Raw genomic sequence first — 15623 nt, forward strand, 5'->3', positions numbered from 1 at the left:
GCTTAAACGTGGTCCTATAAACTTCTAATAATAACAATTCGTTTTTCCTTTTGCCTAAAGGCTGTGGACTTTTTTTGAAGAGTATAAAGTAATATATGAATGTAACATGTTTTAATTAACTAAATCTGGAAATTAAACACATGCGACAAAATAAAGAAGAAAGTGGAAAAAAAATTAAAACACATACACACACAAAACAATTAACAAGTGAAGAAAAAGAAGAAAGAAGAACTAAGTATGAAGAAAAACAAAGACACACACAACAAGAAGTAAAGATAGAAGAAGAAAAAGAACGCATGAAAAAGAAAAGTACACACCAATTGAATAAGAAGGAGAGGAGAAAAAGCATGAAGAAAAAGGAGAGAATAAGCAGAGGAGAAAATAAATTAAAAAAAACAACCTACTTTTTTATGGTGATTTTAACTTATTTGGTTAAAAGTTTAGTTACTTAATACTACTCTACATAGATTAACATAACAACAGTGTTAAGATTATGGTCAATATAATACTTGATCAATAATATAATTTATATTTATATTTATAAAAATTTTATACATAAAAAATATATAATTTGTATTTATATTTATCAAAATTTACATATATAAATCAATACTGTTTGTACTTATATTTTTCACATATAAATTAATAAAATTTATTTATTAAATGCAAATTAATGTTTATACTTGGTTAAATAATAATAAAAAATATTAAAAAAATACTGGGCTAAGAATTTCTCTTGACACAATAATGGAGGTGTTATTGTCACATGGTATATACTGTTCATACAACTGTTAATGTCACCTGATCTTGATTCCAGAGATTGGTATGCACATTTGTCATTTGGCACTGTCTTTTATATGCTTCCAAATTCAAAAGAAACAAATAACATATAGAAAATATATTTCAATACTTAATTAATAAATTGAGCAATAACATTATTTGAACATAGCAAAGTGAACCACAACTTCCATAAATTAACTGACTCATTTCACTATGTACAATTGTACAAATAGTATTGTTGTGATTTGATTATTAATTGCTTAACAGTTATTTTTTGAAAAAAAAAGTTATCAAGTTTAAGTTCATTTTTTTAAAGAGAAGAATACTTAATATATAGTTTATATAAATATAAACATTTTTAGACATTTCTTGCAGCGCATTGTTCACCATGGATAAAAAAAAAATGGATAAATGAAATATTGTTTTACATACACAAAATAATATACATTTATTTAAGTTAAAATATAAGGTTACAAATACAAATACATATATATCCACCAGAAAATATTTCAAGTGCATTGAGAATATCGGTGCACTAATTATTTTAACCGTTAATCTGAATTATTAAAAATATATATAATATATATTAATTGAAATCAACGGTTGAAATAACTGGTACATCGGTGCTCCTCAGTGCACTTGAAATGTTTCCCATCCACCAAGGCAAGCTGAGACCACTAGCTACTATTATAGAAGTTGAAAGTAAAATTCTCTTTGTAATAGCTTTTACAACATAACATGATTATAAATTATAATATAAAATTACCAGCTAAAACTAATGGACTCAAAGTGTAGATTTTCAGTTAAACCAGTTGAGCATATAGCTGCAACCTCTTGCCTCATTTTCTTGGGTCCTGAAGCAAAAACTCCCACGCTTGACCCTTTGATTTCAAATAGTATTTCTGCAAAGTAAAATAAATAAATAAAAAAAGATTATATTAAAACTAGTGATTTCATTTCATTTCATTCATATATAATATAGGAGATGAGACATAATTGTACTTAGAAATTAAATTATAAATTATTATCAAGTTTATCTTTAACAAAAAAAAGAGATATATATAATCTATAAAGAATAAAAAAAATGATAAATTCGTCTTTTTAATATTTCAAAATGTAGGATGTATTAACTTTTTTGATCTCATACATATAAATTTTGTTTGAATTCTATCTCTGAGATAAAAATATATTCTTTTGTTATAAAGACAAAAAAATCTGTAATTTAAATACTTCTTCAAAAACAGAAAATATACGTCTTTATTTTTTCTATTCTAAGAGACAAAATTCAAAAGGTATATAGATTTTAGAAAAATTGTCGCTATCTACTGACTTTCTTGTAGCGAAACAAATAAGTTAGCATCTTAATTTTTTTTCAGTTGACTTTCTATAAATTTGTCATTTTCAAATTCTAAAAGATAGAGTTAGCCTCTTTATTTTAATTTGGTCAATAATTAGGATTAGAATTTTAATTTAATTACTCTTGTAGAAGTATATAGAAGAGGCTTACTTCTTAGGTCAGGTCTTTCACCATAATGAACATTGGTAGCTTGAGCAATTAACTGGCTTGGAAGGCTTTCCAATTCCACATTATGATTCCCTCCATTATTGTAATAAACCACTGAGCTTGGTGACATTGTTGGTGATAACCCTTCCAAATGTTGAACTTGATTATTTCCTTTCTTAGCACTTAATTTCTTGTTCCAAAGAACAGCTACACTAGCAACTATGGCTATGGACACACACATTACTAGCATGTTAATTAAAGCCTTCAAAGAGTATGAGAATATTCCATTTGTGTTATGATCTTTAGGGAAAATGTAGTAACGTGTAATGATCCCAATTAAAATAAGAAAAATGATGAAAGAACTTGAAATTATAGCTCCAAACCAAAGCCAATTATTTGGGCCTAATATGGCATATATTGGGGCATCATTTGGATTAGGTTTGAACCATTTTGTTTGAAGGTTGATTAAGGTATTTGATTTGAACTCCTTGTCTCTTGTGATGTAGGCTTCAATTTGTAACTCCAAATTAGAAATTTCAAATGGGGTGCCAGAAATTGGGAGGATCAAGTCTAACATTGAGAGAGATGAAGTGTTCTTGAATGCACAAATTAGGAGTATTTTTGGGGTTTTGTACTTGAATGTGGTGCTAAGATAAATTAAGTCCCTAATGATGGAGATAAAAGGTGTTATGCCACTTCCTCCACTAACCATAACAAGTGAATCATGCCTGATAAAAATAATAAAAAAGAAAACAATAATTATTAGTGATTTAGGAGAAATTAATAAGTTAGCGTTTGGAAGAGAGACTGAGACGGAGAGACAGAGACTGAAATAATTAAATTTCAGTATTGTGTTTGGTGTAAAATAAGGTAGCATTTGTTTTGAGGTACTGAGACAGAGATTGGGAGACTAAGACTCAGTATCATGTTTGTTGGTTTAGAAATTGATACTAAAATTTCTGTCTCTATCCCTAAAATTTCAGTATTTAAGTACCTCCAAAAAGTGAGGACACAGGGGACTAAAATTTTTAAAGATGAAGACTGAAACTTTAATAACATTTTATACTTAAAACACTTTCATTTCAATTAATTAATTCTAATTTTACCCTTTGTACAAATTAAATTAGAATTTAATTCTTGTTTCAATTTCTGTCTCCCACTTTGCACCAAACAAAATACTGAGATTTATTTCAATATCTGTCTCTTAGTCTCTGTCTCTTTACCAAACGCTAAAGAGACAGATATCGAAATAAGAAAGAAGTTCTAATTTAATTTGCACAAAGAGTAAAATTGAAATTAATTAATTGATATGAGGGTATTTTAGGTATAAAATGTTATTAAAAGTTCAGTTTCCATCCTAAAAAATTTCAGTCCTTTGTGTCTCCATTTTTTAGAAGTACTGAAATACTGAAATTTTAATATCAATATTTGGACCAACAAATATGATATTGAGTCATAATCTCCTAGTCTCCATCCCAATACCTCAAAATAAACGCTACCTAATTGGATTCAGTTTTTATTTTTTTATTTTTATGTCCATTATTTTTTATTTTTAGCATTTTAAGATGAAAAATAAAAATTTATAAGTAAAAATAGTAACAATCAAACTTTACTATTCATTTACAACATTCTGACAAAGCAGAACATGTAGGAAATCAAAATAAAAACTAATAAAATTAATTTTTTTTTACAAAATTCTAAAGTAAATAGCAAGTATAAAATTTACAGTAAAACCTCAAAACATGCACTAAAGAGCTTAGTCAAATAAACATAATAAAGAATTATTGATGACAAAATGATTTTGAATTAAATTAAAGTTGATGAGTACCTTAGATAATTAGTTGATGCAGGTCCATAAGGGCCTTCAACAGATACATCAATGTGATCAATTGTAGGTGTTGAGAGCATTTGGTACAGTTTTTTGGACCAAGTTCCTTCACTCTTAATAACAACACTAAGCTTTTCTGGCTCCAATTTGCTACTTGAAGTAATGGTGAATGGATGCCATTGTAGCTTTGATATGCTTGGTATATTTATGAACATAACACTTGTGGGCGTGTAACTTAACTCTGCCCAAAAAGCAAAATATAATAATAACACACTACATTAATTTTGAATGTACTAAATTATTTAAGTACTAGCTAGATACTTTGAACAAAAAAAGAAATAATAAAAAAGATAAATTGCATTTAATATTAGAGACATAACATGGAATTCAAAGATAAGATAAAAAATTGGTGCTCTTTTATTTTCACATTTTAGAAGGACAGCAAATAAATAAAATTTGTCTCTTTTAATGTTGCTTTTCTTTTTATTTGTGTATCTTATATCAACACTATCAATTTTTTATAGGTTTAATTATTCTATCAGTCTCTATAATTTCACTGAATTTTTAATTAGATTCTTATACTTTTTTTAATTGAATCTTCATACCATATTAAATTTTGTAATTAAGTATCTACTGTGACAAAAATGTTAGAACTAACAGAATATTCTGTTAAACAAAACGAATATGCCTGACACTTGACTGAATATTTTCTATAGTTCAACAGAATATTCTATTAATTTCAATATTTTTGTCACGGTAGGAACATAGTTACAAAATTTAATATGGTATAAGGACCCAAACTAAAAAAAGTCTAAAAATCTAATCGAAAATTCAATGAAACTATATATAAGAATCGACAGAATAATTAAACTTTTTTATAATTACATTATTATTTTTTTAATTTTGTGTGAAATAAAATGTGAAAATAAGTTAACTTTTTATTATCTGTTCTATCTTATATTCAATTTATCAACAAACAAAATATAAAATATTAATTTTTATGTTTTTATCCTTTATGTCCTAGATTATTTGTTCTCAAAATCAAACAGTGAGGAAGCTATGTACCAATCCAAACACAACGGTAATTAATAAGGATGTTGATGACTATGTTAATTAGTTACTTACCATGGGTTTTAGAGAAGTTGAGTTCTATGGTATCACAAGGCAAGACACGAGCAGAAACCAAATGAATATGGGTTCTTGACTGAAGAAACCTTAGGAAACGATCAACCATGAAGATGTAGAAACCAGGGAGCATGATGCTTGCATAGGAAATTCCAACATGGAAGATGAAGAAGATCATGAAGAATATGTAGAGGTAGTGAGCATAGAAGAAGAGCTCAAAGAATCTTCTTCTAATGCCAGGAATTGTTGCAATCCATAGGATCAAACCACATACCAATGAAATCTCTCCGGCCACATTTGATATCCCAATTTTCTCCCATTTCACCATCTATGAAAAAAAAATCACTCAATTTGATATAAGAAAAAGAATAATTATTATAGAGATTCGAGATGGACTACAACATGTTTTTCGTCAATTATCAATGATGTTAAGTGTACACATTAAAAAATTTGTTCAATTTACTTAATTTTTGTCTTGTTTAATTTCCACCACATATAAACACTAGTCTACTCTTTCTCTCTATTCATAACCTCTTAAGTACAGATACTTCTCTAATTTATTGTGTTTATGTGTTGGACACATTTTGGATACACGTGTGTTTTTTGTATTTAATTGTATTTTAATAAAAAATAAAAAACTTTTTTTTAGACATATTTAAACACACCTAAATACTATCACGTATCAGCGTGTCTAACCTTATTCTTAATATGTATTTTTAAAATGAGTTTAGAAATAATATATATTATTAATTATAAAAAAATTAAATATTTTATATAATTTAAAAAATAAAAAGCAGTTAAAAAACTAATTTATATTTTAATATCTGTAAAATACCAAAATAACATTACAATTTATCTAAAAACTACTTTACATTTTATATATATGCTAAATTCTCGTGTCTTATAAAAATTTTAAATTTGTATGTTTACATGTCCTATGTTATATCCTGTCATATCAGTGTCCGTATCTGTACACCATAGTTCATAACTAATTGTCTTTTAAAGTTATTATTTTTCCCAACAAATATGGTCAATTTAGATTTTAAATTTAGTATTAGCTCACTTTTTTAATCTAAGTATAATTATTTTACAAATTTTTATTATTTTATTAAATTTTTAAGTTAGATTCTTATAATTTTAAAAAACTATAATTGAGTTCTCTATTGGATAAATAATTATCCATATACAAATGAATGGGAGTATATAATTGTTAAATTAACCTGAGAAATTTGGTTGGTGGCAGCCCAAAAAATGATGTAGGAAATGCCATGGGCAGTGAAGAAAGTGAGAACCAAATGCCCAAGCCAAATATGGTACTTAATGCAACTCTCAGAGGTGAGGCCAAGAAGTGGAAGCACGGGGGAGGCACGTGACACAGGAAAGAACAAGAATGCCAAGCATATGTTACCAACCAAACCCAATATTAGTCCTGCGTCCTCCAGTTTCAATTCCCATCTGCCACATTAAATAAGATGGAATGAAGTTTGTACGGTTTAGAATAGAGTGATCATAGATTAAGTTATAGTGATGATTTTTATTCGTGACTATTTTATAATCACGATTATAAACTATGGTCAAAAATGTTAGATGAAAAATATTACAATTGTGACAAAAAATAAATCGTGATTACAAATAAAAAAATTATAATCATAAATCTGTGATTACGTCAGAAAAAATAAAAAATAGTGATCATAGATTTATAATCACGTTTTTTATTACTATGGTCACGGTTTTAAAACTCTGGTCATAAATAAAAAATATTGTAGTAAATAAAAAAGATTAATTTATGTTATAAGTAATTATTAATCATTTTTCTTTTTTCATCTTGGTTTAATCGAACTGAATATTTTTAATTGAACAGAATATATGATATATTTCAATATTTAAGTTTGAATTTTCACATGAAATAATTCTAAATCCAAAAAATATATGTTTTGAAAATAATTAAGTTTATCATGAAATTAAAGAAATAGTTTTCTTTTCTTTTTTTTTTTTAAAAAAGAATGTGACTGTTGTTATCAACCTATGAATTTGTTGTCTTTGCAATTTTTTTTATATTTTGCCTTATGAGAAAACATTAACACAGGATTTATTTGGACCAAATAAAACAAAAATTTCAGAAAGACCAAAACTAATAATAATAATAACCAAATTTTAGAGAAATAAAAAAATATTTAGACCTTCTATATTTAATGTAAAAATAACAATAATGGTAGAAAAAAACTAATGAAAATTCTTACACTTTTACACCAAATTGTGCTGCTGATTTTTGTGTGATTAGAGCAAAGAAATTGTGCAAGTAAGTAGCAAAGGACCAAACCAGGAGTCCAATAAACATTAACAACATTGCTACCTCTGTTCCAGAAACAATCCCAAGAGGCCCTTTTACAATAAATGGGCGCTTCCATATTGTTACCTTACCTCCTTTAGCATCATTCTTATTGTCACATCTGAGATGGTAAAATAAATAATAAATAAGTCATAGAAAAAAAAAACTAATCATTAAAAATATAATTAAAGGAAAAATCTCGGGGCAGTAACTTTTAAAAAGTTGGCAAACATTTAACTATCAAAATAAAATTGAATAATCCCACATTATTGAATTTAATCTCACACCATTAAAAATACTATTGATGACTAATTGATGGTTATAAAATACAAAAATTATTGGCCCCTAGCACTCCTCATAATTAAATACTAAATTCTTATCTTATATAGTGAAACTAATTTTTTATTCTTTAGCATTTTTATTATATTAAAAAAAAGAAAAAAAAAAGATAGAGATGACCAAGTAAAAGATTTAAGTGAATTTATTTAGATAAATATTAGTATTGATTATTACCTATCCATGTTGGAATCATTTGCTTTTTTGACTATATGGAGGTAGATGCACCCAAGAGAAGCTATGAACAATACTGGAAAAGTATAAATCAAAAGTGTTGTACCTGCAATTATATGTAAATAACACCATAAACATGGTGAAAATGCAAACAAATTATATATTAAAGAGTGAAATAATAATAATAATAATAATAATAATAATAATAATAATAATAATAATAATAATAATAATAATAAAATCTTATCCCATTAGATGGGATCGATCGACTAATAATAATAAGGTTTAATTGTTCTATTGTCCCTATAATTTTAGCAAATTTTTAATTATATCCTTATATTTTTTTCCTTTCAATTGGGTTCCTACACCGCTTTTAATTTTGTAATTACGTCATTTTTATGTTAAAAATGTTAAAATTAACATAATATTTTTACCAAAATACATGCGATCAAAGATTTAATTAAATTTTTAATTATAAATACCTTCAATTTGCAAAAAATATTCAGTTAACTCTAATATTTTTTACACTAGCTAGGAAAGACTTAATTACAAAACTAAAGTAGTGTAGAGACCCAATTGAAAGGAAAAAAAAGTATATAGATCTAATTAAAAATTTGATGAAACTATAAGAACTAATAGAATAATTAAATCTAATAATAATAATATAACAACAAAGTGTTATCCCACTATCGAATAATAATAATAATAAAATTACCCTGTGAACCAAAATAGGTTGAGGTAGTTGTCTTTGCTCTGAGATGAGGTAACCATGTTTGTCTGAAAGTACTTGTAGGCATCATTATCCAAATGAAAATCCAACCAAGAAGAACAACCAGCACCACAACCCTTATTGCATATAGAATCATGTCATATTTTACTTGAGATGGTGATCTTTTCACTATTTTTTTATCTCCCATCTTTCTTTTCTTTTTCCCTTATTTATTTATTTTTTTTTAGTTTTAAATATATATGTTAACTCAAGAATATAAGATATGTAATGTATGTTTCTTTGGGGAAAAGATGAGTCTCTCTAATGAGGAGAATCTGAGTGAAAGTTCAAGTGTATATATAGTACAAGAATTAAGGTTATAATAATAATATAATGGAATGAACAATAAGTACAAACTAAACTATAGGAATTAATTGGATTGGGACAGCAGGAAAAAAAATAAATAAAAATGAAAAAAAAAAGCATGGTTCATGTGTCCCCATGATCATGAAACAGTGTCTGGAATATGATATAGAAATTTAGAAATTATCAATGTTGCATCATTGTATCATGCACAAACCATGCATGCATGTGGATCAAAGAGTTGACAATCTTGGATTTGATTATATTTAGAACTAAATAATTTCTTTCTATATTTTTGTAAACTAAAATAATTGTAATTGATTTTTAATTTTTATGTCACCTCCAAATATGATAAGGGAATTAAGTTGGTGAAACTTTTGTGGATGATAAGGTAAGATTATCCATGCTCGTGCCTTACTATGAAAAAAAAATCTATTTATATATTAAAATTAACTACCAAAATTAATTACTATATATTTGTGTATAAATATATATATTTTTTTAATTTATTATAGATAAAGATAAAATAAATACTTATAAAAATATTAAAGACAAAATTAAAATAAATTAAATATTTAGGATATTTTTAAAAAATATTAAAAAAGAATATACTTTATCCAAAATTTAATTATAATTGATTCATTATTTTCTGTATCTACATATATACTCTTTACTTTATCCATTTTATGATTCATTAGAATAAAATACATTACTACCTTTTTTAATAGATATACCACACTATCTGAAGAATTTTTTTTTACAGTATTCAGTTGAAGAAGAAAAAAAAACATTATTTTAGTCTTCTATCATTGATATGTCGATGATTCTAAAAAATATTAAAGATGTTCTTCACAATTAAATAATTGAAAAACGTTAAGAATTAAATATTCTTTGACAATTAATAGTAACAAAAAATGTTTTTGTTATTCAGTGACAGCCTATTGTATTAACATCTTTTCCATTATAAGGAAAAGTCAATCAAAATAAAAAGTATGCATTTTTTTTATTAATTTATCATCATAAAATAAGCATGTATATACATGAACTAACACAATAATAAAATATATCCATTTACTATTCTAAACGGCATGGTTTATGCTAAATGTAAAACTAAAATATACTAAATGATATATATTTTCCATTTGTGAGGACTTAAATCCCTTTTGAATTATTAGTAAAATGCTTTTTAATTAAGTATAAGGTGTTCTAATCGACCCTCATAATAACAATCTGAACTTGCTAATTCCTTTGCCTCTAATATCTAATCTCAAATCTTATACATTTTCAGAAAGACTACGTAGGATGGTCATGAACCTTGCCTCTATTAAAATTCTCTGATGTGTACTTCACCTTCATTCCACGAATAAATGTTTTATATATAATATTTTGGTTTTTTTTAGACTTTTCTTTCGCTCATATGAACAAGTAATCATCACATTAATACCGCATGATTAACCAATTCTTGGGGGGAAGGTCAACCTTAAAGCGTGCATCTCTATATATCTCATGTTAGTTCTGAACAAAATGATTCTATAAATAAACTTTTATTTTATGGAATTAAAAAAATAAATAAATAATCTTTTAGAAATTAAAATTTATGATATATAAAAGTATAAAACACTTGGAAGTACGGTACAATATGATACCATATGAAATATGTGGACAGATTAAATTTTTTAGAATAAATATCCAAGTTAATTTTCGAGGAATTTTAGATCAGATACATTGTTTATCAATAAATTTTTAGTTTTAAATATTTTTGAGAATTACTTTCGTGAGATAGATTGGTCACAGCATCGTTTAAAAAGAGGACTAATTTATTTTATAGTATATCTTTTGAGAACCTAATTGTATTATAATAAAATTTGTTAAGAATTTATTTGTCTAACATGTATATAAAAAAATAAATTTATTTGATCAAGTGAAAGTTAGTTATATAGTTAGGTTCTAGCTAGATATAGAAAGGGTATCTGCCAGCTGTCACTAACTAATACTTAGTTGCTAATTAACTAGCTTAAGCTCTAACCAATTCTTTTTAGCTCACATTTACTCTATCATGTATTACCCCTGCTATTCGATGAATGTGTTTAATTTAGCAGGAAGGAAACTCAACAATTTTTCTCACATGCCAAACATGCATTATTGCGCAACACCATATTAGTCAGTTCACCATAAAGGATTTAATGGTCCAACATAAACTTATAAATGTGATTTACCAATGAATATATAGTTTAGCTTATAAGGACTTGATGTTATGTATACATAAAACACAGGGGACGAAGTTAGATGAAATATTAGAGGGGGATTAAAAATATTTACACAATAAAATAAGATTAAAATAAAATTTTAAAGAATACTAAATTGAAATTTACATATAATTTACATGTAAAAAATTAAAATTTGAAGAGGCCATTGCCCCCTTCTTCACTATGTGGCTTCGCCCCTAATAAAAAATAATATCTATGTTATTTCACTCATTTTCAATGATATTTTATATTTTAACATATATTTCATACGAGTGGTTAATTTTTTGTGTAGTATGATTAAATTATTTTAGGTTCAAACAATCATAGATAAGAACTAATTTGGGTTGGTCGAGTGGTTAATTCACTCGTTCGCTTAAACAAGTGTTAGGTGTTCAAATCCCGTCTTGTGAATGTAGCAATCTATTGGCTAGAAGTAATCTCTTAAATAAAATTCCTTAGACGGACTAATCTTTAACCTGTTGGGTTGGAGGATACTGTAAAAAATTAAGGGGAAAAAATCATAGATACAAACACCTGTTAAAATTCGAAGGAGAAAATTTTAGGAGTAAATTAATATTTATACGGTTCTACCAAACTTGAGTGGAATTACTTTTAATAGTTCTTTCATCCCTACAAGTACTTTATGTTTCAGAGACAACAAAGGAAATTTGGGGTTCCTTGTTTAGGGAAGAAAAATAGGCCATAAGAAGATTTTTATTCACAAATTCAACTATTACTGCACTCGAGGCTCAAATACTGGCGAAATCTTCATTAGATCCATTGAAGAATCATCCTACACGTGTGACGTGTCCAGATAGTTTCTGCATTTTTGTGGAAGTGTTTCATAGGTGCATCAAAGACACAATTTGGAACTCAAAGGCCTTCTATGGTGACTCATTCGATGAATCTTTGCCGAACAATGGACGAATCTCTACGTCCTGAGAATTCTATAGGGAATTTTCTATGGTTCACACCAGCAGAACACGAGTGAACATGAGTTGAGTTTGGTTGAGTTGGTGAGTAAATTGAAGAACTCAATCCAAGAAGTTGATAAGGATTTTGTTGTAAGATTGCAAAGTGACGAGGAGGAAAGTTCAATGATAGATGTTCTTAGGAATTTTGGCAGTAAAACAAGGGATAAGCATTGGAAAGATTAGGTTTTACTAGTTGGTGTAACTTTGGATTCTATGATGCAGATTTTGGGTGGGAAAAACCTATGTGGGTGAGTCTTATTGGTTTAACAAGTACTTATGTGTTTACAAATATCATAATATTGGTTGATACTAGGTTTAAAGATGGTATAAAAGCTTGGGTTTCCATGGATGAGAAGAAAATGAAGCATTTGGAGTTATTCACTGAATTGCTCAGTTATGCAACTCTTGATCAAAGTCCTTTCGTAATGGGGTCTACAAGGTCTAACTCAAGATTATAGGCTTGTAGTTACATCTTTAGGTGAATGTTATAATAAGAATAATAATACTAATGTATTGTTTCTCTGTTTAAAAGTTCTACTAGCAAAGCATTTTGTGTGTTCATGCAATTGAGAAGAGGGTTTAATAATGTCCTATACATAGTCAAAAGAGCTTGTAATTTCCATTGTATCAGAATTCCAACACAAAGGAAATGAAATATATTAATTTGTATATGTTTCACTGCAAAATGAACTAATATTAACAGCTACAAAACTACACTATCATAACCACTACCAACAATACTACCCTGCCACTAATCAACTAATAATTCCACTAATTTTTGGTGTAGTGGATATATAATGAAAGTTACAAATTCAATGGGGATTAACCCACTTTACCACTTTACCCATCTTCTCACATTAGAGGATCTTCTTCCAAACAGTGACATTTGAAAAAGAGGTGGGAAGCTAAGTATGAAAAGATAGATGCCCAAGTTTTTTCAATAAGATTAATAATATTGATAAAAACCAAGGACTTGACCAACACTACAATCAAACTTCTTGTAATAGATAAAGCTCTTATGCTACATATACTCCTTAAAACTTTAAGGAAATAAATTTACACTATTGCAAACAGCTATAACTTCATCTAATAGGAAGCGCTTAATCCAAAACTTGTGAAGTTTGTATCTAAGCAAGAAATGATGCTTTAAAACTCGAAAAGCTAGAAAAGTTACCATTAATTTAGAATCTTGAGTTCATAAAGAAGTTCAAAGTTGGAGCTTTAATCTCTACCAAGGCAAAATTTGATCCATGCCAATAAAGTATTAACAATTCAAATATTACTACTGAATACATAAGTTACATGCCTATATTTGAAATCATAACAGTTTTGATAATAGAATGAAACCTGCAATATTACACAGCAAATTGAACAAAGGTTTGATATTCACACCTAATACCTAGTAATACAGGAACTTTAAATTATTGATATTGCAAAAAGTTTCTTTACCTTCTGATTAAGTCTTAATTTCATTGTCTTCGGAAACATTCATAGGCAACCTTGACCATGGCACATAGTTCCTGGAATCAATAATCTTCCTACGAACCACAATGAAGATGCTCAACAAAATGCAGATAGCAGCTATAAAAGTAAGCAAAATGCTTTCATTTCCACTTGCCCAGTTCTTGAGAACAAAACCAGCACAAACTTCACCATCAAGACTATTGTGAGAATTGTTCATCTTCATAACCTCAACTCCATTTAAGATAGCATCATAGACATATGGAATGCTGCTATTTGAAGGGCCAATGGCCACACTCAAGTTTTCGATTCCATTTCCATCCACGATAAAGTCGGCATAAAATGGCGAGGCCAATGAACCAGTGATTGACGATAGATCCAAATCTTGCAATGCTAGGTAACCATTGACATAAACATTGAAATAGAGCAAACCAAGTTGAATACTAGCAATGTCACAGAAATGCAACCTCACAAGGTACTTATAACCTCCAATTATTGGAAACTCCCATGTCACATTAACATTAGGAACAGAATCATTGTTACTCTTGATCAACCTTGCACTATTGTACATATTATCTGGTCCAACTTCGCGGCTAGCTCCTCCAGCATGGTACTTGATCCTACCACCAAAGTAAAGCCTTTCAGATCCAAAACTCGATCTCAAGAACTCGTTATCAGGAATCCAAGTCCTCCACAATGAATCATTGAATGGTGTAATCTTAGGACCCCCAACAGTGACCCTATACACAACTTCAATAGCTTGGTTGCTTAATCCATTGAAATTCTCAATACCCTTTGAACTAAGGTATGTTGCAGTTTCAGGAACAAGGTCCTTTGGTGCAGAAATCACCTCAATTGCATTCACGAACGCCAATCTGGAATCTTTAGTTGGAACAAAATGAATCACTAGGTGCTCCTCATTGAGGACTTTTATCAAATACTCGGTGATCATTGGCTTTTCACTACTAATCACTCTTCTAGAGTTGCTTAAAACAACAAAACCATTAACCAAGACGTGAAATTGAGCTTGACCCAGATCATATCTTGTTGAATTGAATGCGAAAAAGTGAAGACGTACCATGTGTGTGCCTTGTTCCTTGATGGGGAAAACGTACTTTGTTGGTTTGTTGAAAACCATGGCTGTACGGTAGATTGAGGGCAAATCGAGAAAATTGCCTTTGTTTCTGAGTGGGAAAGCTCCGTTTGATGATGATGGTAGAGGGGAGTGGTGGTTGCCGGAAAGATCTCCGGAGAACCGACGGAAGTCAACGGCGGTGGTTGACTCGGAGGAGCCGCAGTTGATGAGGTAGTTGTCTATGGGGGAGAACATGTGTGAGAGAACGGAGAGAGTTGAGCAAGAGAGGTGGAAGAAGAAGAAGAAGGAGAGGACGCGCGTGTGGTGGCGCGTGAGGGCCATGATGCAGCTGAAAAGGATGAAAATGAAACAGAAGAAGTTGAAGAATGAATGAACAATGAAGGGAATGAGTTGTGTTTTGATTGGAAGAGAAAGAGAGAGAGAGAGAGAATGAGTCAGTGAAAGTGAAGAGCGCGTTGGAGTTGGGACCCACGCGCGATGTGCGTGTCTGATAAGAAGTACTTCTCACCAGAGACAATAGATGCTGTTAGATTCGCTTAACACCTCTGTAACTTATGTCATAGACTCATAGGTTGTCTGTGTGGTTTGCTAACTTTGCTTCAGTTGTTTACTTTAATAACTGAGAATCTGAGATAGATTCATGTTGAAAATGTCTTAACAGGAGGATTGAGGCATTGATAGGTTTATCTGTTACTAAT

General features: G+C 28.7%; 2 protein-coding genes across 2 annotated transcripts; both read right to left on the bottom strand.

Annotated features, from left to right (window-relative positions):
- Positions 1-1256: 1256 nt before the first annotated feature.
- LOC112732410 (ferric reduction oxidase 2) lies at positions 1257-9101 on the bottom strand. Its single transcript, XM_025781129.3, has 8 exons — positions 8792-9101; positions 8080-8182; positions 7478-7687; positions 6458-6692; positions 5238-5565; positions 4113-4353; positions 2288-3012; positions 1257-1682 (listed from the first exon to the last, which is right to left on the bottom strand). The coding sequence occupies exons 1-8, from the start codon at positions 8991-8993 to the stop codon at positions 1543-1545; spliced, it is 2184 nt and encodes a 727-aa protein (XP_025636914.1). The 5' UTR covers positions 8994-9101; the 3' UTR covers positions 1257-1542.
- A 4509-nt stretch (positions 9102-13610) lies between these two features.
- LOC112732418 (probable receptor-like protein kinase At5g24010) lies at positions 13611-15507 on the bottom strand. The gene has a single exon (XM_025781141.3). It carries the CDS (start codon positions 15244-15246, stop codon positions 13825-13827), a length of 1422 nt encoding a protein of 473 aa, XP_025636926.1. The 5' UTR covers positions 15247-15507; the 3' UTR covers positions 13611-13824.
- Between the last annotated feature and the right edge of the window lie 116 nt (positions 15508-15623).

This window comes from Arachis hypogaea, chromosome 2 (genome assembly GCF_003086295.3).
Source record: "Arachis hypogaea cultivar Tifrunner chromosome 2, arahy.Tifrunner.gnm2.J5K5, whole genome shotgun sequence".
NCBI lineage: Eukaryota > Viridiplantae > Streptophyta > Magnoliopsida > Fabales > Fabaceae > Arachis > Arachis hypogaea.

Bases quoted from the DNA above. Each gene is read 5' to 3' on its own strand.
- LOC112732410 (XM_025781129.3), bottom strand. From the start codon at position 8,993: ATGGGAGATAAAAAAATAGTGAAAAGATCACCATCTCAAGTAAAATAT. The intron at 8,183-8,791 runs GTAATTTTATTA...ATATAATTGCAG, and splicing joins AACCTATTTTGGTTCACAGG to GTACAACACTTTTGATTTAT. The intron at 6,693-7,477 runs GTAAGAATTTTC...TTAATGTGGCAG, and splicing joins GCACAATTTGGTGTAAAAGT to ATGGGAATTGAAACTGGAGG.
- LOC112732418 (XM_025781141.3), bottom strand. From the start codon at position 15,246: ATGGCCCTCACGCGCCACCACACGCGCGTCCTCTCCTTCTTCTTCTTC.